General features: G+C 37.7%; 2 protein-coding genes across 10 annotated transcripts in view; one reads left to right on the forward strand and one right to left on the reverse strand.

Annotated features, from left to right (window-relative positions):
• Positions 1 to 22141, forward strand: part of LOC145933994 (cell adhesion molecule 1-like) — a 153086-nt gene extending 130945 nt beyond the window's left edge. For all 9 annotated transcript variants that reach the window (XM_083034121.1, XM_083034113.1, XM_083034114.1 and 6 more), the window contains 4 exons: positions 552 to 685; positions 9802 to 9914; positions 10149 to 10222; positions 16332 to 22141. In XM_083034121.1, the coding sequence (XP_082890247.1) occupies positions 552 to 685; positions 9802 to 9914; positions 10149 to 10222; positions 16332 to 16414 (404 nt within the window). In that variant the 3' untranslated portion in view covers positions 16415 to 22141. The remainder of the gene's footprint in view (positions 1 to 551; positions 686 to 9801; positions 9915 to 10148; positions 10223 to 16331) is intronic.
• LOC145933995 (uncharacterized) overlaps positions 1 to 25241 on the reverse strand; it is a 157865-nt gene that overhangs the window by 11090 nt on the left and 121534 nt on the right. The window lies entirely within an intron of this gene.

Consider the following 25241-nt stretch of genomic DNA (forward strand, 5'->3'; position numbering starts at 1 on the left):
TATACGCCGAAAAATTTAAAATGCACGAGATCTAAAGCTCGGTTAATAAACGCGTTTAGTGGCAGTAAAACTTCTTGTTAATGGCGCGGCCGACTTTATATATACGCTTTACTGCGCAAAGTTCTCAAAGGGCGAAGACCTGCTTTTTATGCCGTCGAAACAATGTCGGATTTAGTATTAGATGTCTTGGGCAAATAAGACCGAGATAAACTGTCGTATTTTCACAATTTTCTCTTTACTCTCTTATTTTTCATATCTCAGAGAGTATCTTTATTTGAATAACACAAATTTGAGAATCTCTCTTTTAGAGATTATTTTAACTTATAATTACAGAAAATAAGAGGTTCGCTCTTTCTTTCTCTCTCTCTCTCTTTTCTTTTTTTTCTAATTTAGCAGTATAACAGACAACAATTCTGTCGCAGTTTAAAAAGAAAATGTTAAATTAAAAATATAATGTTAAATGTACTTTAAGGTATACAGTTAAAATAGACAATACTATCGCATAATTTATCGTGCAAACAACCAACAATTTTCTTTAATTCTTGTTGCAGCGATACCTCAAGATAGGCCAATGATAACGGGAGAGGAAAAGGTGTACGCGAGTGGCGACGTGCTCGCACTGAATTGCACCAGCGGCAAGTCTCATCCTGCGGCGCAACTCAAATGGTTCGTTAATGGCGAGCAGGTGAGCAAAATCACTTTTAAACATTTCTTGAAAAGTACTTTCCGCAGCATCGGGAAAAATATCAGACAAGAAGGTAGAAGCATCACTCGCTAAACTTGTAAATCTTTTATCGTTTCGGTCAAAGTAACATATAGACAAATATAAAGTAGAGATGTACCCGACAAGGAGAAAATGGAATGTTTCGCGATCGATATCGTATTATTGTGTCTTTGTCGGGGATGAAAGCGTTTGCAACACATCGACTCACTGTCGCACGGGTGACCAAGCTTGCGCAAAATCCATAGGACATATATGTATATAGCGTTGAAGCTTGGAATAGCACGTGGCCAGGTGAAGCGGGTCACGCGTTGAGGTCGGATGGTGTTGCATCGGTATTGGCGAGGATCGGGGAGGATGAAAAGCAGAAAGGGAAGAGACAAGCTGATTTCACAGTAAGCCGACTGAGAGAGAGTTCGGCCGTCCGTCGCGGCGACGTGGCTCGATTTCATCGCGCAAGCAACGGCGACGCTTGATGAGCCAAAGCTCCAATTAACGACCGGTGAAACGGATCCCTCCGTGCAGTAGCATCGACCACCACTGCTGAACATCGATGTTCAGCGCCTTCTAACGCGCGTCCATGGACCGGCGCCATGAACGATGATTTTACTCCCCGAGTCTCTCGCTCCCATCCCAGTCGATTCCAAACTTCTGTTTATAGTCTCGCGGAGAGCATTGTGAATCGAATTGAAGCGAATCGGAAGCGCGAATCGCGAAAGGGGGACGACGGGTCGAGACAAAAACCGCGACTCTCTAATTAATCCGAACGTGCAATAAGAAAAGGGGCTAATTTGCGCTTGTGGTGGAAGAAGCGAATCGGAGCGAGAACGAAGATTCGCACGAGAGTTCTACGCTTTAATTGTTATCTCCTCCTTGGCGCATGATAATCCCAGATGAATTCAAAAGAGAGAGAGAGAGAGAGAGAAAGAAAGGAAGCGGGCTTTATTCTTATTTCATCCGTTCACTTTGCTCGTGTTTTTAAATCTAGCACGTCTAGCACTGCCTGCCACTCGTCGGTGTCTGTTTTTTCGCGCGCCGAGAACAGACACGTTCGATAAATCGACGAAGAGACGAGAGAGAGAGAGAGAGAAAAAGGGAGAGAGAGAAAGAGAGTTCTATTCGGCGCGCGGAATTTTTATTTCTCTCGTTTCACGTTATTATTACAAAGTTTCCATTCTCTCGTCACGAATAATTCAATCCTCCTATCGCTCGAGGCCGCCGGAGCTTCTATCGCATGCATATTGATGTATCGTTATCGGCGCTGCCGAGGGAAGAAAACGCGGACATACTCTTGACTTTAAGCGGGAATAAAAAAAAAATTTCGGTAAAATCATCAAGGGTGAATGCCGAATATCTCAATCCCGGTTTTTGTCCGGAGTAGACTCGTAATTATTTTCATTCTACGGACAAGAATAATAGGACCAATTAGATGTGCTGGGTGAAGAGAGATAGTATAGATCCAAGTTACAAAGAGAATATTAATCTTATCTCAAGCATACAGAAGGCAAAGGATTACGACAACCATAACTCATGCCAGAGTAAAAGTTACTCGCCTCTGTTTGCAATCTTAAATACACTTAAATGTACATGCATACGAAGTAGGCCAGATTATAACTGGATTGTGTTTCTCGTAAGATTTTCTTCAAGCATTATAATACTACCGAAAATATGAAATCGCGCTGTCTTGAGAGTATATTCAATTTGTGAAATGTGAGAGGGTTTTTTTTTCACCGTTTACACGAAAGATCATTATTCGCTGGCTGTATAAATACATATAAAGTGCCACGTAGAAAGTGTCGATAAATACAGTGCTTACGTCGAGAATAGGCAAATCGCATCACGATAAAATCCAAGTGCTTTCCGGTGAAGCTTTAAAGAACCGAAGATTATAAGCCGATATAACGAGCGATGCTTCTTCAGGAGCTTCTTCGTCAGTGGATCGCATGCGGCAGTGCCGAAACTTTCTCCCTTATCTTTTGGACTCCGGTCTTCCTTTTCCGCGGAAACACACCCCCACCCCTTTCACCCCGTTTTCCCTTCGAGAAAACTTTGCAACGCTCCCAACGACGTCCATTAGAAGTTGCGCGAGTTTAGTATAGCACTTAACAACTAATATTGTTTCGGAAATGTTCGTGTCGCGAGACTCGAAAAACCTGTTAACGCGAGTCAAGTAATCTCTCTCGCAAAGGGAAAAAGTTCGATCCCTCGCCAACTTCAGAAATACGTCGCAGATGAGCAGCATGACGGGAGAATCATTGTCGTTATAAAGTGATGAAAAGGTTGTAGAATCGATCAAACTGGTTTCTCTTTATTTTTAAACTGTTCTGTTCTTTTCTTCTCGCGGATTCTCCTTTCTGTTTTAATTTTACATTTGCAATCGGCGGATAAAACTTTATATTTATTCATTCGATTTAGCATTTTGTGTTATATATTCAATCTTTAATATTAAATTATTTTTTTGATATGCATGAGCTGAAAACAAACGTATCTTTGAGAATTAAAAAAAAAAGAAACTTTATAAAGAAAATATATTTTTTATTTAATCGGCTCTCAATATTAATAAATAATAAATAAATAAATGTGATCTGATGTTCTAGATGTCGGCAACTAGAGCCAAGCGCGAAAATTAATTTCTAATTTTTCGGAACAGTATCTCTTGGTTTGAGATCACTGAGTTCCATTTGATTAATTATCAATTAACCTCGTACTTCCAATGGAAAAATAGGCGAGAAAAATATAGGTCCGAAAAGTCGCTGAAGCGGGAATTGAACCCGCGTCTTTCGCTTTCCGGGCGACTGCTCTTACCACTAAGCTATTCAGACCCTTTCGATTCTATATTTTTCATTTGCCTTCTAAATTAGATGTTTTTGTAAATAACGCCATGTTTAGGCCCAGGCGTAAACTTAAGAAAATATATTTTTTATTTAATCGGCTCTCAATATTAATAAATAATAAATAAATAAATGTGATCTGATGTTCTAGATGTCGGCAACTAGAGCCAAGCGCGAAAATTAATTTCTAATTTTTCGGAACAGTATCTCTTGGTTTGAGATCACTGAGTTCCATTTGATTAATTATCAATTAACCTCGTACTTCCAATGGAAAAATAGGCGAGAAAAATATAGGTCCGAAAAGTCGCTGAAGCGGGAATTGAACCCGCGTCTTTCGCTTTCCGGGCGACTGCTCTTACCACTAAGCTATTCAGACCCTTTCGATTCTATATTTTTCATTTGCCTTCTAAATTAGATGTTTTTGTAAATAACGCCATGTTTAGGCCCAGGCGTAAACTTAAGAAAATATATTTTTTATTTAATCGGCTCTCAATATTAATAAATAATAAATAAATAAATGTGATCTGATGTTCTAGATGTCGGCAACTAGAGCCAAGCGCGAAAATTAATTTCTAATTTTTCGGAACAGTATCTCTTGGTTTGAGATCACTGAGTTCCATTTGATTAATTATCAATTAACCTCGTACTTCCAATGGAAAAATAGGCGAGAAAAATATAGGTCCGAAAAGTCGCTGAAGCGGGAATTGAACCCGCGTCTTTCGCTTTCCGGGCGACTGCTCTTACCACTAAGCTATTCAGACCCTTTCGATTCTATATTTTTCATTTGCCTTCTAAATTAGATGTTTTTGTAAATAACGCCATGTTTAGGCCCAGGCGTAAACTTAAGAAAATATATTTTTTATTTAATCGGCTCTCAATATTAATAAATAATAAATAAATAAATGTGATCTGATGTTCTAGATGTCGGCAACTAGAGCCAAGCGCGAAAATTAATTTCTAATTTTTCGGAACAGTATCTCTTGGTTTGAGATCACTGAGTTCCATTTGATTAATTATCAATTAACCTCGTACTTCCAATGGAAAAATAGGCGAGAAAAATATAGGTCCGAAAAGTCGCTGAAGCGGGAATTGAACCCGCGTCTTTCGCTTTCCGGGCGACTGCTCTTACCACTAAGCTATTCAGACCCTTTCGATTCTATATTTTTCATTTGCCTTCTAAATTAGATGTTTTTGTAAATAACGCCATGTTTAGGCCCAGGCGTAAACTTAAGAAAATATATTTTTTATTTAATCGGCTCTCAATATTAATAAATAATAAATAAATAAATGTGATCTGATGTTCTAGATGTCGGCAACTAGAGCCAAGCGCGAAAATTAATTTCTAATTTTTCGGAACAGTATCTCTTGGTTTGAGATCACTGAGTTCCATTTGATTAATTATCAATTAACCTCGTACTTCCAATGGAAAAATAGGCGAGAAAAATATAGGTCCGAAAAGTCGCTGAAGCGGGAATTGAACCCGCGTCTTTCGCTTTCCGGGCGACTGCTCTTACCACTAAGCTATTCAGACCCTTTCGATTCTATATTTTTCATTTGCCTTCTAAATTAGATGTTTTTGTAAATAACGCCATGTTTAGGCCCAGGCGTAAACTTAAGAAAATATATTTTTTATTTAATCGGCTCTCAATATTAATAAATAATAAATAAATAAATGTGATCTGATGTTCTAGATGTCGGCAACTAGAGCCAAGCGCGAAAATTAATTTCTAATTTTTCGGAACAGTATCTCTTGGTTTGAGATCACTGAGTTCCATTTGATTAATTATCAATTAACCTCGTACTTCCAATGGAAAAATAGGCGAGAAAAATATAGGTCCGAAAAGTCGCTGAAGCGGGAATTGAACCCGCGTCTTTCGCTTTCCGGGCGACTGCTCTTACCACTAAGCTATTCAGACCCTTTCGATTCTATATTTTTCATTTGCCTTCTAAATTAGATGTTTTTGTAAATAACGCCATGTTTAGGCCCAGGCGTAAACTTAAGAAAATATATTTTTTATTTAATCGGCTCTCAATATTAATAAATAATAAATAAATAAATGTGATCTGATGTTCTAGATGTCGGCAACTAGAGCCAAGCGCGAAAATTAATTTCTAATTTTTCGGAACAGTATCTCTTGGTTTGAGATCACTGAGTTCCATTTGATTAATTATCAATTAACCTCGTACTTCCAATGGAAAAATAGGCGAGAAAAATATAGGTCCGAAAAGTCGCTGAAGCGGGAATTGAACCCGCGTCTTTCGCTTTCCGGAAAGCGAAAGACGCGGGTTCAATTCCCGCTTCAGCGACTTTTCGGACCTATATTTTTCTCGCCTATTTTTCCATTGGAAGTACGAGGTTAATTGATAATTAATCAAATGGAACTCAGTGATCTCAAACCAAGAGATACTGTTCCGAAAAATTAGAAATTAATTTTCGCGCTTGGCTCTAGTTGCCGACATCTAGAACATCAGATCACATTTATTTATTTAAACTTTATAAAATTGCATGTAAAAAAAAGAAACTTTTAAACATATTCTAGTTTTTTGCTACTAAACGCGTAAAAGAAGATAAGGTTATTGTAGATGATTATGACCTGAGAAAAAGCGAGGGCGGCTGATTTCCAGATCGCTAACCTCGTAATAGTCACTTTTTAACCCTTTGTCATCAGGTCGTTGTCGTATAAAAGCGACGAAAATGGCGCCACTCTACGAGGATTGCCATATACCGGTTGAACGAGTATTTTTTATGAATTATGTTGCTGTAAAAGCAAATGCCGTTGTGACTTGTAACTTAACGTTATTGCTGGAATTTCGTACCACAACAAATGTTATCTTCGCGATTGTTGGTGCGAAAGACGATAATAGATCGAGGATTATTTCGCGAGTCCTAATGAATTTTTTCTGTAATTTTACTAGCCGGTGCTTAGAGGAATAATTAGCTTCCTTTCGAAGCAAACGTTCGTTTTGGACGAAATTGTATTTCACGTTAATGGTTTGGCATTACATTAATTAATTTTTACGACAATCTTGAGTACTCTTGGCTTTTGCGACATTTATCTGAACGGATATATATGCGCTATGTATTTTTATTTATGATTATAGAAAGCTATTACGTTAGAGCTATTATATTACAATCGAGAATCATGAATTATCGATATCAGGGAATATACACCAGATGTTTCAATAAATAAGCTAACAAGAGAGGAAGTAACTGGCGCGAGAGGTAACGTTACTTTATATAGCATGGAGCTCGTTCCTGTTTCGATGGAACACAAATACAAAAAGAATTTAAATTGCAGGATTGGAGAGAATATTGTTGGCGTTGTATATATATATAAAATTAAAGAAAGAGAGAAATGTCGGTATATATAAGAATATATATATAGGTATATAATTAAAGAAAGAGAGATGTTGGAAATAGTGGCAGTCACGAATCGCAGTAGATGCAATCAACAGGATCAAGAGTATCCGAGCAACTTAAAAGTGATTCAATTTCCCGGCATTTATATTTTTCTTACGCCGTCGTTAATTTCTTTTTTTTTTTTTTTTTTTTGCCGAGCGCGCACATCAAGACAAACTACCGGACGACAATTGTTCAAAGATAAATATATAAGTGCGCCATAGATATGCCAAGAGAAAGATGATAAAATTGCATCGTATTTCTGCACAAAGTAGAATATATGTAGCCAAATGTATGTACAACGTATATAGCATATCAGAATAGAACGCGTATATTTCGCTACAAAGAGACGTATGGCGCTCGGCAACAAAATCAGACAGCGAGTACTGTAGAATTCATAAACGATACAGAAAGTACACGGAATATGAGTGCGCGTTAAAATTTATCGATAATATGCCGAAACGATATCTGAAGTATTTCGGCGGATGACGCGATGTCCGGATCTTTGTCGTTCCTGAGATAGCGGCGTATGTCCCTTTTGTCATCATCAGCATTCTTCCCTCGAGACGCGCTCTTATCCATTCGAAACGCGACACGATGTATACTATATATCGACTTATCCTCTAACATTCAAACACAAAACACAAACTCGCCCCATTCCTCTCTCTCTCTCGCCCCATTTACGTAACCGTGTCCCGACAATCGCACGATTTCGTTACCTTAATTACGAAATTCTGCACTTCAAACGAGCGTCACGTCGAAACTTTCAACGAAGTTTCGTCTGTCAACTTTCGCACGTTCCGCACCGTTGGTTGCCCGTCTTCTTGCTTAACGCGCGCATACACGCACACGCTCGGCTCGCGTTCCAAAGTTTTTCCCTCACGATAGAAATATTCAAGAGCCTGTCCTGTGTGAGCGCAACCGCATAAAGTTCGGCTCGCACGTGCACGCTCGCAAAGTACAGTCACAAGGTGGTTTATTAATAGGAGGCAATAGGGTCGAGTCGCTCGACTTTCGAAGATAAACGGGAGGACACATAGAGTCCTACCCTGGCGCGGAATAAAATTGGGAGAACAAGAGAGAGAGAGAGAGAGAGAGAGTTGGATGAGGAGAGAAAAGACGGCGCGGAATAAGCGAGCGGAATTATGTCGTCGTCGTCGTCGTCGGGGCAAAAATAGAAATTTCAGTCGCATAAAGTACGACATACGGTATAAAGAACTTGCGAGGACTTGAATTACAAAGCGATGTTCGTATATCTGGCTGTTGCATAAAGTCAAGATACGAATACGACGAATCTGGCAAAGGGTGTGTTTGAAGAAAAGTATCATTAATAAATTTCCCTTCGCGCGCGTTGTCTTTTATCGAAATAAATATTAATAATAAAAAAAGATTGCCTGTGCGCGAGCTACATATGTTTTTTGAGCGATATTCTGATATTAATAAAGCATAAGGGAAAAAAGGATAAAGAACATTTATACGATAAATTGGTATTGCAATTCTGTCACTCAAAATTCATGAGTTACAAAAATATATATTCAGCGTTTTATTTATTTATTGAATGAGACATAATCTTAACATTAATTATGCTGAAGATATTAGATACAAAACAATGACATCTATACAAAAATATAAGTATATTATAGGCACATCTATAGAAAGGAAAATTTAATATTAATATAATAGAGTAGAGAGGGAAGGAGAAATAAAAATAATTATGATAAAGTTATTAAAATAACAATTAATATTTTCTTTCATATATGTAATAATATATATAATATATAATATATTATACGTATAATATGTATTTTACTTAGTATTTATTTATTTAATATTTATTCTCGTACATAGAAGAATCTTGCATCAGTTTCTTAGTCGTTTTATATTTTTTACGTTCATATTTTTTAATAGGTTTGATTTTTCAACGACGAATGATTGTTAGAACACATTTACTGTGTCTCATATATAATAATGAGAACTTTATCCGCGATACCGGCGTTGTTTGCCAACACGCCTGTTTACATTTAATTCCATTTCAACATGATACTCCGTAATCAAGTTCGCGATAATCTCGAAGCTGTCGCACCGATATTAACTTCGTCTCTAAACGATATTTGTTCGCTGTATCACGTTGCATAATGTACACCCGGTAGAATCGGCGGAATCACGTCGAAGCAACGTGCGGGAGCATTATCATCGGCCTGCGGCATCACATTTACGCTTCCCATTTCCTCTTCGATGTCTTTGCGTACTCCGAAACGATGCAACGATGCATCCCCTTCTTCTTTCGCTTCTTGGCTTCGCGATACTAGTCTACGATTTATTAGATATATAATTATTCCGCACATATTCTTGCGTCATATGCTCTTGCGATTTATGTCATCCTTCTTACGCAAGGTTCTTAGTCCCGAGAGAACCTCGATTAATTAGCACGGATTAGAAATTGGAATAATAACGTTTCCTAAGAGCGAATATAATTAGCTTCATTTTTGCAGATAATAATAGCTCTTCTATGCATTGGTATTGATTGCATATTTTTCCATTTTCTCAACAATTTATCATTATCTCTTCGGATTTGACAATTTTCCAAGTTAATTAACCACGTAAAATTAGATAGATTAATTTAAATAGACGCAAGCAATTCTGAGTAATCAAAGATTTATTTATAGCAAGACGGTTGCTGATCTATTCATACTCGAAACTCGTAATAGCAATCGATCGGTCTATGCTCGACGGAACGTCGCGGCATTCATTCTTTCCCGATGCTCGAAATCGAAAAGTTACTTTCAATGCAATTGGATTTGGTTGCCGCGAGGGAAAACCGTTGCTCAATGAACGATGTTTTTTTCCAGGTGAAATCCGATTCGGAAATGGTGTTGGAGCAACACGGACTGTACTCGACGATATCGAGTTTGCTGCTCGAGCTAGAGCCGGGTCATCTCGCAAGCGACAAGATAAACGTCAGGTAATTTCAGCTTTTACAACGTGTAGTATATTTCCGTAGTTCGAACATAGCCGTTGCTTATGGCACCTCGACACATACCCCATAAATATACATCGCGCTTGCTCGTGAGTATCAGGAGTTGATTTTACGCGAGTTTCGCGCGATAGGAGCGCGATAATTTACCCTTTTGTCCGGCCGGCCGGAGAAACACCATCGTGCTCGGACTCCTAAGCATGATCGAATGTCTTGTTGCAGGTGCGAGGCGACGGTGCGGTCGAGTCACCACATCGACGAGCCGTTCGTGGACACGCGCAACACCGAGGTATTCGGTAAGTTCATATGACGTTACGTACAATCGATATATAACTATAGCGAACAAGAACTAAAGCTCGAATTCGCGTCCATAAGATTATGATATAATCAAAGTCGTGTCGCCTGGAGCTCGAATATGACTATATTCGATCGAATCAAATATAAATACGCACGTAAAAGATAAAAACTTAGAACTTTGTATAGCGTTTGGTTGATGTATTTATTTAGAATTTTCTCATTCTTTTTAAGCCCATTTTAAATGGTACACGATAATATTGGAGACCGAATTCCATGTACAATTCGATATACCATGTAAATCTAAAAAGCGTACTTGCAGAATCATGAGATTATATATATAAAATTAATATTTGTATTTAAATTTTCTGCTTCTACGTGTATTATTTTATTGGATGGAAAATGCACGCCAAATATGCGTAAAATGACGAATTTAATAATTATAATCCATGATTCACAAACTTTAACCATGTATGTAGGTTGAAATAGCAGATTCTTGATCCCGAGAATAAATCATATGCATGCAAGAGAAAATATGAGAATTAAATCATTTTTGTACACGCATATATATACATATATACTCATTTATTAAATTGTCGTATACGTGGATGCATATAGCTATAAATAATAATAAACCGATGGTAAACCTGAAAATGAGAAGTCAGTGAGATTACAATTCAAATTACGCATGCGCTTATATAATACATACAGATATCTGATACATATTCTCTCTACAATTAATTTCTACATCGTAATTTTAATTCGAATATATATACGATTATGTTCACCAATACAAGATTTTATTCCTTTTCGCATTTATATATAATTCGAAATGATAATAGGAATGCTATCTTTAGGAATTTTATAGATCGTATAAAATTAGAAACTCTCTAGCCGCATACTCCGAATCGAGTGTCTGTACTCGCGATAGCTTCGATTATCGATACTATGTTCATTTCTTCTAAAGTAACCACTCGAGGGAATTTATACTTTATTATTTCCTGGCATGCGAAATTAACGTAGAACCGGCGGGGTCCGACGAGTCGGCCGACCTGTGGGGAGAACAAGGGTTGCGGAGAAATTAAGACAATAATTTACAACCGTTACCACCTGCTCGCGCGCAACACGTCTGCCCGATTGCACCTGGAGCTACTCTCCTTGGTCGCGCCTATCTCCGGGATTCGCTCGCAATTCGCGCGCATTCGTTATCACGTTTAATTCCTACTTAAATTAATCCCGACCACTTTTCGCTCGCGTTTCTCCCTGCTTGTCGTCCTCCTTTCTTCTCGATCCACACCTTCCTCACCTTCCTCATCTTCGGTATCTTCAGAGTCGCGTTACGAGGCAATCGATATACGCATAACATACACGCAATAAGGGCAAAATTGCGGAAACGCTCCGTTTCCCTCGCACGAGGTAGTAGTATCGTCGAGGGAGAAAATCGGCACGGCAAATCCGGAGAGCAAAGAGGGGTCGAGGGTGGGTGGAAGGATACGTGATTCATCAAATCGTGTACAGTGGTGTGTCTCGTATGTACTCGCGTTCGCGGCAACGCCCGGCGCGCAACGCGGTTAAATATTTATCAACTAATCCCTCGCGTCACGCAATTCGAGTTACAATAAGAAATTCACGATACGCGCGTGGCGTTACATCGCGCACACGTACCTTGTGTGTGTGTGTGTATATATCTATATATTACATTTATATATATATATATATATATATAATATATAGATGTATATATGTATATATGTATATATCACGAGATTTTTACCGCAATAGTATTTTTCGAGTCGCTCGATGGACCATAAATCGACTTTCGCGAGCGCGACTCGTTTACACGCGGCGCGATGGCAATATTTCGTGGTGATGTAAGCAGACTATTTTTCGTGGGACACACGCAGACACCCGCTAGTTGACCGGTCGTTGAAATCGCAATGACAACATTCGCGAGCGAGAAAGATAGAAAGAGAGGATACCTATATACGGTGCACACTCTCCGCCTGGAGCATCGTGCTTCGATTCGGGTCAATTTTGCCGGAATGAGCCGCTATAGCCGATCAGCCAGTGATTCACACCGCTTCGAACGCGCGTATCTTTCTCTCTTTTATTAGGGCCACAAAGGTAATCAACGATTTACCACATTTGTACACGATTGTACACGCCGGCGAAAAATACGTCGAAAAATACGCAACCAGTGGAACACCTGCGGCGGACACGTTTCTCGTTTGTAATTTAGAGAGTGTTATTACATGTCGCGCTCTATATTTTTGTTAGCTATATAGTTGTTGAATTATTATCGGTCGCGGAAACGGATTGTAGGTGACACAAGTAAATCGGAGCATATTAGAAATTATAACGATATAGGGGTGATCGATAAAATTTGGCCGCTTTGCGCTTCAATGCGAAAGAAAGAAATATACTGAAAAGTTATTTCGCGTCACAAGTGATTGATCGAAATAAAATTTCCTTTCAGATACACGATAACAATTGCATCGAAAGATATATTTTCAAAAATTGTCGCGACTCGACAACGCGACGGGCGATTTTTGAGAATGCGTCACGGGGCCGTAACGATTCATGCATTACGAATGCGCAACGAGAATAATCAAATGCGCGTTAGTCGCATGGCCCTGTCGCGTCACGCCGCGCAATACAAATCCCGCGCCAGCGGGGCGGAGGGAATTACAATGCATATAATACGCGGCATTTGACTAGCTCCGCGTATAACTACGCCATTGTAAACCGACAAACATTTCGGCGCATACAAACGCGGCGCGGCTCAGTTATCGGGGGATGTTTTGTGTGGCAACGACGGGGTTTCTAGAAATATTCCAGTCATAAGTTGTCGGCTAATTCGTACATTGTTTAGTCACCGAGCGTGACTCCTCTCCGGTGAAATTTCAATTTGACACGGTAAAAGCCTTACTCATTCAATTTGGCCGAAAAAGAGAGAGATTAAATTGAACAATTAATGACGTGATAATAACGAATATAATTTCGCCAACATGAAAACAACGTGGATATATTTCCCCTCTTTAGTTGATAAATAATTCCTGAATTTACTTGGATAATAGGCATTCCCTTCCCCTTGGATGATAACCCCTGTAACATTTGTCGCGATCGGTATCCGCTATTTATCGTAGTTATACATTCAGGAATTATTGAGGATACCCATTATAATGGCGAACACGAACCGCGAGGAAGAGTCGCATGCTTTTATCGTCGTTAGGCCGAATGGCACTCGGCCTAATTGCATAAGTAGGCCTCTCCTTATCGACTTTTGCGCGAGGCACGGGGTGAAAGGGTAAAAGAAATAAACGCGAAAGAGGTAACGGACACGCGGTGGAGAACCTCCCTCTCACGCGAGAGAGAGAGAGAAAGAGAGGGAAAAGGGTAGAAGGAAGGAGAGGACAGGTAAAAAGAGGTAAGACAAACCGGAAAAGACGTCGAACGACTCGAAGAAATTGCTCTTAACGATCTTCGATTTTCTCGTTAGGCGGAATCGTTCTTGGAAGCGCTCTGTGCGACGGCCTGCTACGCCTCCTGCATTTATTGCCGAGCTAGTAGCTACATACCTGATAGTTCGATCCTCCGCCAACTATCAGTTTTCTTTCTATCAACGGGCCACCCCTATCGGTCTCCCTGTGTCTCTCTCTCTCTCTCTCTCTCTCTCTCTCTCTTGTCCTGGTTTCCTCCTTTCCGCGACTTTTCGAATTATCTCACCCCCTTCCCCCCCTTTTTTCCCTTCCCTGTTCCTTCTTTAACCTAGTCGCTATTTAACTCGGTCACGGCGTCTTCAATCCCGCCAAAGCGTCCGACTTGGCCAGCTTTAATTCATTTTAAACTGAACAAAACGAGTTAACTCTCGTCGCTTTAAAATTTTCTCGTAATGTTTTGCTTCTCTATATATATGTATTTTGTTAATTACGTAATTATGTTTGTACTATAGAGAGTAAAATATTAAATCGTGTTATACATATATTTATTATACGTGACACAAGTATATTTGTTGCGTTATTAATTTACTAATTTAATAATTTAATAATGAAAATAACGAATTAAATCAAATATTAAAAAAATATAGACATACATTTTTAAGCTGCCATTGTGAAATAAAAACATGAAACCGACAATTAACGTAACTACCGAATGTCATTTTTATGTTTGCAATTCTACATTAAAAAAAAAAAACGAAGAATATAAAGCAAAATATAAGGAAGCAACAATGTAGGAGGAACAAAAATTCAAAATGAAGTAAAATTTTAGCGCTCTAGGATATGAATACATTCAGATTTCATCGTGTACTTTTTTTCGCAAAAATCACAGGAGAGAAATAATAGCAGAGCAGTTGACGCGTTTGAGACAGGTGGTAGTGTGACCCTCGACCATATACTTCTATGCGTAACTTTTGTATGAAAGTGGAAAGACTATACGCGTAACTTTATTCTTTTCACAAATAATATCGAAACGCAGTGAACTGACAATAGCTTCGGCTGGGTTATGTCATATCGACGATATTGTATTTCTCTTTATATTTCCGGAATGAGCTGAATGCCGTTCCCTTCGAAGCGTGGATAAAAATACCGCACATATTCGTTGGTTCGTTTTCAAAAAAAAAAAAAAAAGAGAGAGAATATGAAATAACTCTGAAAAACTATCGAGTAGTTAGATGATTTTCAGTAGCTCAATAGGATCCTCGAGTTATGTTATGTCATATGGATGACTGGTATTGTCTGCCTGTTTACGTTGCCTGAATAGCGGTTACATTGTTTCGCTTTTTCATGCGATGTATGATGGTCAAGTTGTCACACGTCCGTGATTTTCCTATTTTCTGACGTAACAGAAACGTAGCGAGTTCTCGTTCGGCTTTATTGCGATTCAATGATTTCTCGTCAACGCGCAAGAAAAACTATCGGATTCTTTTATGAAATTTTTATCATAACAAAACATTAATGTGACTGAAATAGATATTGTCTGGCTTATTATAATTTCCGTTAATAATATATATTACATTAATATATATAGTATTCTGTAGTATTCGTGCGCGTGAATAGGAGATATTTCTGCGGTAAAAATATTTTTTGCTTAATACATTTTATGATATTCATTGTAATTCATCAAACATACAAATGCTGCGTTGATTTTTCATTCAATAACCACATTTTTTTTCTGTTAGATTTTTACGTAATTACGTGTTTTAGCATAGTCGAATAAAGGCAAAACTAAAATAAGAACGTTATCAATATTAAGAATGTGAAACAAGGAATGTATAATACAAGAATGAAGATGACATTCATCATCACGCAAAGTCGTTCATCTCGTTACGATGTATCCGAGAGGTACAAGTTTCAGCTAAATTACGGTCCGAGGAAAAATCTTTTATTTAGAATTCGTAATTATTTTTGCAGATTTTGCAAATAAATTTAAAACACGCACGCAAACTTACACGAAGTTTATTTGAACTATTATTCGCATTTTTTCTTAGACAGTTTATATTATAGCTAGTTCTGTATTCATTAAATTATTATTTTTCCAATTTTATTAAGGGAAATTAAATTATATGAATTGGCTGATGGGCGGATTTATTTTTACAAACCACATATATTACATGAAATATATTCATATATAATTTATATAACTCGTATTTTCGTATTCACTTCATTCATATCATTTACCGATGTGACAACGAGGAATTTGCGGCGAGTGATATTTTTCTATTCTATATTATAACGTAATCTTCATCTTTTTCTCCATTTGTCTGTGATTGGAATAATTGAATGTCACGCGATTGATATTACATTGTCATTCAAGTTGAAACTAGAATCTTTCTTCAACTAGATGGAAACTCAATTGTGGTCATTAAAACGAACACGACAAAAATTATTTTACAAGATTTTATAAGAGCAAAATAACTTTATAATAAGGCAACTTTTAATAATTAATTTGTAAATGATAAAGACATATTACTAGAGGTTTCTAACAATTTAAACATTGAATAAAGTTTTTCCATTTCAATTATGAAATAAGCTGTCACCGACAGCCTGTCAAAGACAAATGGAAGAAAAACACTTGCGCAATTTCTAAGCTTTTCAATCCGTCGTGTTTCAGTTCGAGGTCTCGCCACCCTGACGACACCTTCGCTATGTCTGCTGGCGGCAACGGTCCTGCAACGAGTTTTGTTGCCCGTGTAGATCCTTTGATTAGGGGATCGGGACGATTGTAATATGAGAGACAGGGAGAAAGCAGTTTACGGAAGAAACAAAAGGCAAGAGGCAACAAAAGTTTCGTGACGAAAGACAATCATATCTTAATACGAAGCGAATTGCGACGAGAAAAATCGGAGGATACAATTAGTTAGATTTATGAATCGTTATTGTGCAACAGTGAACGATCCTCGTGATTTTTACGTCGCAGCGCCTTCTCGTTAAACCGGAGAATCGAGTTGGACGAGCAATCGTCGATTTGCTCGTCTTTGTTATCGAAAGATATATCTCTTGCCCATCTCCCCGACACACATAATCTTAGATAGTTTAATTAATCGCGGAAGAAAGTACGCGATATATAATCAAGTGGACACATCCACAAAGTTCTCGCACGTACGAAAAACTCCTCGGCGAGCATCGATTCCGTTGGAGTCGATATCTGCGTCATGACTCGTGAAATAGATTCAAATCGGCCGCATTCGGGGATTCAAACTCTCAATAATGTGAGAAAACTTTTCTAACTTTTCATCTCTCAGTGATATTCTTGAAGAATAAACTTTTTCCTCCTACATTCATAAAATAAATTTTGAATAAAATTTGACAAATACATTCAATTATAAATATTTCAATAGAAATGCAATAGAAATGTAACATGAATAACGAAACTAAAAGATTTTTCTTTGTGAGTTTGATCCCCAGAAATTTTTATCTTCCACGTATAATTTTTCTAATAGTTCAAAGAAAGAAGAGGTGCAGTCAATCGAACGAGAAATAAAATTGTTCGTCGAAAACAAGGTAAGAGCAAGTATTTTACTGCCAGAAATAATATTAGCAAATGATCGAGAAATTAAAAAGTTGAGAATATAACGAGCTAGAAATGCATTCGACAGTATAGATAATGGCGTATATTGAATCCCATGTGTAATTTTCATTATGGTGCAACACCTTTGGCAACTGCAGTATTTTTTGAACGAAATAATAAGCATATAATTCCATGTTTTGTATTTTTGTATAATTTATTTCTCTCATTTATATTTGTCAGAAATCGTACTCGAAAGAAGCATCTGAATAAAAATCTGAAATCAGAAATAACAATGTATACGAACAAAATATCTCGGGGAAATAGCTTTAAAAATAGAGTATTATCTTCTGCAGAACATCACATATCATTTTTATTATGCAAATTTTTTTATAAATTCATACATTTTTTTTAATTCATAAAATTGTGAAAATATTTGTTGTGTGAAAAAACGTCGAGGATGTTGCACTGTAAGATTCGAGAATCCTCTCGACGTGATATCGTTGTCAGTGATAACGGGCGCAGCAATTGTCGTCGGGATGCAATCATTATTGATTGTATCGTGCAGCGACCGAGTGTAAATATATACATTCTCTAGATAGATACGTTTTCATCGAACCTCGTTGTAAGCTTCCTTCATTATAATTATAACTTTTAATTGGTACGTGTAAAATTAATGTAAGAAGTCAAGAAGAAACTCGGATATTTAATTGCATAAACGCCCCTTCTCTCCTTTTATTGCATACATAATACAATATTACGCCCAATCCGCTTGAGTGGATAAGCACGATAAAAAATATTTTGCCTACTAGGGTAAACAATATGCTGGACAGAATCGTATTTATGATGCGGAAAAAATATAAGTCTTGAAAAAAATTTATTTTTATCATTATACAAAACTTTTATACATCAAAATGCATGTTTGAGTTTTTTTTTATCTCTCTCTATTTTTATAACTTATTTAAAAATTATTCAAGAATTGTTAAAGCTTTTAAAATATATGAAAATGAATATTAGATTTGGTTTTCGAGTTTGAATCGCATAGATTTTCTGTTTGATTCCAACATTTCGTGAACATTTCAGCTCATTTCATCAGGGAGGAACAGCCTGATACTGAACTGTTCCTTGTCAGGTTTACCTTTACATAGTGATATTTTTATTAGATATTTTAGCGGATTTTTTAAATTCTTTATATGGAGTCTCAAGAGTTTTTAACCGTAAATATAGTGTTGCCGGTGAAGAGTTCTTAGTTAAGAAACATGCTAGTTTATTATAGTTTTATGGATTTTGGGATATGCGAAGGCCATATAGTTTGGTAGTCATCAAATTTCTGGAGATTAGGGCAGTTTTTGTTTTTTGTCTGGGAGTGCGCTGTTCTTTGTAAAGGTTTGTTGTTTGGGTTTTTAAAGATGAAGTAGGATTTTTGTTTAGTTTTTGGTAAAAAAATCGTCTGTGTAAAGTTCCTGTATTTTGATGTCATAGTTTTTCCTATCCATTACTGTTGTATTAAAAATAGTTTTGCATGTTATAAGTGGATCCTGTGCATCGTGAAAAATTATGTATACACGATTAAGCGCACAAGTCAGAAGTCGACATCGTTCGCGCAAATCTCCGGAGATATTTGAATATTTTATCGAATCGGTCTCAGAAGCGCTTCTCACTAAACTTTAATGAGCGGTTTCTTAATCGCATAATCTCTTGTATATGAATATCCTCTCACCTGAATTTAGTAAAACGTCAGACTTAACGTCCAACTTCCAACCATATATCCGTTTTGTTGAGACATCGATATTGAATAAGAGAATTTAAGAGAATTTCGTTGATGCTCGCGTTCCTTACGAGAGAATCTGATATGTGATATGCTGTTATATTTATTATGCGACACGCGCGACGTCGATTCGTCGATCGTGTCGACTATACATGCAGGACACGCAAAAACATATCGTGGCGCGCACGCACTCGGAATGCGGCAATGCAACAACTATTAATCTCGGGTGAAAAAATAACGCATTTCCATGGAGAGTCCTGTATAAATATCTACGTCAGCTGTGTGTACGTTGAACTTTGCAAATTAATCGGCTTACGCGCATGAATCATATTTTCCGATCGTTCGCGATCGCTGATGGCGGCCGCTACCGTTTCGTGTGTATATGTTTATGTATGTGTTTACATAATAAAAAAAAACACTTCACGCAGCTCTCGTTACAACTCTTGTGTTTGTTTCGCATTTTCTGCCCGTATGATTCTGCCTGCACGATCTCGTAGGTATCAAATGCATCGGATAAACAGTAAGGTAAACAGATACTCTTCTTAATTTTTCATAAGGCTAGGATTGATGTAGAAATCATATTTTCAATTTTATAATTTTTAGGCATATTCGTTAACCATTTTCCTAGCTTCTCGTATGTAGATTTTGTCACAGCAAAGGAATTCTGTATAATTCCTGGAGTATCCAGTGAGGATCTTTTGTCTTTTGGGTTTATATTGTCCTATTTTTGTTGGTGATAGTTTTAATATGATGTTTGTTTAGAATGCTTATATGTATGAAAGAAAAATGATGGGTGTTTTTCTATCTTCTGTTCGTTCTTTCGATTGTCCGGTCTATGTATTGAGGGCATTTTTAATCTGATGTTTTTTGATTATTTGTTTATCTGTTTTTTGATTATTTTGTTATCTGTGTTATTGTGTAACCGTTTTATTGGAGTGTGTAATTAGTTCTTTAAATTCGCTTTAAATGTTGTCTTAATCGCTTATTTACAAGGCGAGTGATAAGTTGTGATATGGAATCAGGCTGCTCCTCCTTGATGAAGTGAGCTGAAATGTTCACGCGAAACGTTGGAAACAAACAAAAAATTTACGCGGTTCAAACCCAAAAACCAATTATAAAATTCTTAGATGTATTAAATATTTTCAAAAAGAATTACAGTGATTGGCGATGAAGTGTGTACAAAAGTATTATGTATTATAATATATTATAGACACGTTTGCAGAAACGACGTTACGTTATATTCACTTTGTTTCGTTTTCTTTTGCCATGCATTTTTATCGACAACAATGCGCAACAAATACGACCATTAAGCTCTTCCAGTTTCACGCTTCTCTTCTCAGAATCGATAGCTTCCCTACATAACGGCAACAAGGTCCCGCGATCATGGGATTGTTCGCAGTATACGCCGCGTTTGTACGAGGAGTCGCGAGAACCTGTAAAAAGAAATGCGAGTGCGCAGCCGTTCGTTTATAGCAATTTCAGACCGCCGTAAATCGCGCCGGAATGCTGTTGCGCGCGGTTTATCGGCGAATGTTGAATCTAGCGCCGAGCGAAACGCGTTTTCGGCGGAGATAAAATTTGTGAGAAAAAGAACGAATACGTATGATTTTTTTTTATTACGAATTATTACGGCGCGCGTGTGGAAAGTTTCGCGCGATCGCGGTGTCTCTTTGACATGCAAAAGACCTGTCGGAACTTTCGCAGGCGGGAGGTAAAGTTTCGAGCGCGAGTTTATCATTAATTCTCACAACGTGCTACATCATGGCTTAAAAAGATGACACGTCATCGCGACAGTATGAAGGAACATATATATATATATATATGTATATATATATATATGTATATATTATACATATTATTTAATTATGTATACGTTATAATAGTACATCACACCGAATATTCATTTGCTTGAATTCCTTTCATTTGCGATACTTCATTAAGAATCGAGAGTAAGTAGGTGGCTACAGATTTGAGAGAATAATTTTATACATGAATAAAACCATTGATAACCAAACAATAAAGAGTACAGACTCTTTTCTCAAATACGCGCATACACACTTTCATTAATATTGATTAAAAATTGCAAACAAGCACGGGTTATTATGAAGGATGATTAAAAAGTAATAAGTAAACAAAACAGTCATTTTGATCGTGCTAGTTTATTAACTCGTCAAATCAGCAAGTTTCACATATAATTATTACCATTTATTTTCATAAAACAAAAATTTTTTTAACGAGGAACACGATCGATCGGACGTTTTTAATACAGTAATTGAAAACCTCATTGGTACGATAAATCCCAAGGCAAATAACGATACATAAAATCCGCATTATATCAATTGTCATTATTTTTGAGCTGCAATTATCACGCTTTGCTATAATTAATAACTTTTGCCGCATGATTAACCATATTTGACAAAAATTGTATATAACTGATACGTCTTTTGCGATTACGACAGGAGAACGTGAGAGGCACTTTACATTTACATATTACGGCGAGCAGGCTTAACTTTTCATTTGCTTTCAAGTGTCGTTGGGCGGCAGTATGTTTTGCGACTTATCGAGGACATATCTCCGATATTTACGGCGGTGTTGGCCGAGCGAGAATTGTACATATACCCTGTATATACCTGCGTTGTAATGTATAATAATAAATTGCTCGAGGGGACAAAGGACTTCGTACCCCGGAAGTCTCGTGCGTGATTAAACGGACGCGGGTTGTCAATTTCGCATCCGACGAGGAAGATAGCGGAAGTATTTAGCCATATATTGTGTGGAAGTGTTCAAACGGCGCGTCTCGAGATAAAAAAAAATATCGCAGACATCGCCAATACAGGTAAATAAGAAATAATAAATACATTGATGCGAAAGCGCGCCCATATCTTCATTCTTGCGAGGCGCGCGACATGTAGTTATTAAAGAAAAAAAAAGACGATATACTCGGTGTTAGCTTTCAGTTGTAACGAGCTTGTGAACACACACAGATACACGGTAAAAAAAAAAAAATGGAAATGCGGAAACAAATATATGTACCTTTACGCCTGTTTTTAAGACGATAATCGCGCGTTCCGCTCTGTCGAGAGATATCGATAAACTTACGAGAAAAAAGATTACGTTCTTATGTGTATGGCCTAATGTATATATCTCGCGAATTTAGTAATAAATCATATTTCATTATACTTTCGGTTCTTATTTCCCCCGAAAAAAAATTTCCCACAAATTGTATAAATGTTTAAAAAAACTGAACTGATTATATTGTTAAAACACTTTGATATATACCTTTTATATATATTCTGATTGATATACTGTTATTGTACTCTGACTTGATATACATATTTTTTATATATTTTGTCTAGAAAAAAAAGGTAGAAGTAGTTAATATTATGATATCGGTTTTCGATGGAAAGGCAGAAAAATCGCTAATTATTGGCACTGGCTAAGGCCATTCTACACTGCAAATTAATATTAAAATCGGTAATTATTAGTTCGAACATATGAGGCGAGCACAAGTTGATGTTAACACAATACAATTAATATTATTTTCCTCTTCTATTATTTCCATAATTTCTGAAACAATTCTATCGAGAGAAACAACTCGTACTCGCGAATCATTTGAGGGCCGGTAAAACTCAATGGAGAATAAAACACATCGAGAAACCGCGATCCTTCGTGTTCAGAGATAATAATAGTGTGGAGCCGGGTAAGAAAAAAAGAGAAAGATACACAGGATGAGCCAGATAGAATTTGAAATCTCCGGCTGGTGTAAACGGTTGGTCGACCGGCCGTTTCCTTGGTTGGCTGATCGCGGACCACCGGAAGGCGATTAACGCTAACGACTTGTACGAAACGTGAGAGAAAGAGAGGATTGGGAGGAAGGGGAGAGAAGGAAAAGTGTAGAACCCTAAGATTTGAATATGTATCGATGCATATTTTACCGAGCGTTATCGGAAAAGATTCCCGAAATCCCGCAATCAAGGAGAGCCAAAGCTGGGGGATCGCATGGTAAGTAACAATGTATGTGTATGTGCTACGATTATAATACTGCACTATACCGATTATAATATAGTGTTATAAAATCGATATAATATATAATACAATTTCATTAAAAATATAATGACTAATCTCCTATAGCATCACGATATTTTCTACGTGCTTTCACTTCAAAAATAAGCATAGAATTAATTTATCATATTTAGCGTCGTATCGTGTTAATCGTATTTATTTATAACATTAGTATACACTATCATACCACGCAAACCACACATTTATTTGAAAAGTTATAGTATAAATTATATAAGTTATAACATTACACATATTATATTTATTTGCATGTTTTTATTAATGATGAGATATTTCATACAATCTGTATATTAAAGTATATTCAAACGTATTGAATATTTTCAAAATAATCGTAATATTTTCTCAGAAAATTCGTATAGTTTAATACGGTCGTGGTTTGCATTGATCATCGATACACGCAATTGCTAGATACTTGTTACGAGAACCTGTCGCGCTTTTCGTTGACTCTTACTACTAGCTACGGCTGAAATCGGCTGATAAATCCTTTCATTCCTCTCTCGGAACGCTACGTCTTCGCCACAATCTTGGCGGATTAATACTGATTTCTCGTCTAATCGGTTCTTGCTATATAATGGACCAAACAATCCCCACAATATGCGTAATAAAGCAAGTCCGCGTATAGATGAGCCGCCGTTGGAAAATCGATATCAGGCGATGCGGACAGATACTATCTGCTGGCATATATCCGATACAGCACGGCATGGCTCGTGCCAGAAACATCGATCGCGTTACCAGCACTATGAATAAGCGGAAGGAGAGACTATAACGAGCGATGGACAGGAGATGGGAAGGGTGCGGGGAGGAGGAGGAGGAGGTCCGGAACAGAGGCGGACGCGGAAACGAGAACGGTTGCGCGCGAAACTCATCTCCACGTCCCCTTGACTTTTACAAACTCACTTTGATCCGGTTAGTATTGACACGGGTGGACAAGCTTGATTTATAAGCGAGAGTGCGCGCGACACGTCACGAGTGCATGTCCTGTAATGCACTTGACATCGCGACACGCGGGCGAAATCGCGCGACGGGCCGTGATGGAAAACGAGCCCCCGTCGAGTCTCGATGCTCCCTTTCGACCGCGTTTAACGACCGAACATATCACTTTTGGCTCGGTAACGCGAGATAATTAATTATGCTGCCAGCTGACACCTGCCCGCGCGCTAATCCGCTCGCGTCTCTCTCTCTCTCTCTCTCTCTCTCTCTCTCTCCCTTGTGATCTCCTCATATCAAGCCGCTTTTTCCCCTCAACTTTGTCGAAGCAATCGCGAGTCCGGGGACTCCGGAGCGAGGAACATAATCGCGATGCGACGACTCCTTTTAATATCGAGCCAAAACCGCGATATTATTCCGTAGACGGATATTCAAATGTCTAAGAGAGGATTTTCATGAATAACCCCTCGAGAGATGTGACCTTGGTGCTTTATTAAAATTATTCCGATGTCGGATTGTCGGAACGAGGAAGTGGGTAGCATAATAAATTCCGGATTGATTGATCCGTCTGCCGATCGATATATATTTCATCGGCGACGATGCCATCGAGACCTCGAGCGGCTGCAGTTATCTCTTTCCAAGGTGTACAGTTTCTTGCCTCATTATCGTTGACGAAACCGATAAGTCTACGTAGGTTTGTATTTTTTTTTTTTTTCGTATATATATTTCCATTTTTCTTTTTTAACTCGCTCCCTCATCTCCTCCCTTCCTGCGGAATCTATGAAACCTTTTTTCGGATAGTCACGATACGCGACAGTTCACTCGAGACTCGGGAGATTATAGCGAATTAATCCCTTCTCGTGTAAACTCGCGCATCTGTCGCAGCCAATTTAAAAGTCACGCTTTTCACATATAATCCGTAATAAAACGGTACGCGTACGCAACGCGCGAATATTCAAATAGATTATTGCCAGAATCTCTTTTGCTCGCTGCTCGGTAAATGGACAACATTTTTGATAATACGGAAAAATAATATTGCACGAAATTTTAAGTCATACGTTTTTATCGAACAGCAACGTTATACTTCTACATCGAGTTTCTATAATACTTTGAAAATGTATGCTTGCACTAGAGTTTAAAAACGCGCTGATATTCAAATCGGATATTCAAATTGATAAATTAATAAATAACAAGGGCCGTACAAAAAAACAATAAAATTCCACTCTAAAATTTTGAAATTT

Source organism: Prenolepis imparis, unplaced genomic scaffold (genome assembly GCF_030444845.1).
Source record: "Prenolepis imparis isolate NDT839.2.m4 unplaced genomic scaffold, iyPreImpa1.0 SCAF_3, whole genome shotgun sequence".
NCBI lineage: Eukaryota > Metazoa > Arthropoda > Insecta > Hymenoptera > Formicidae > Prenolepis > Prenolepis imparis.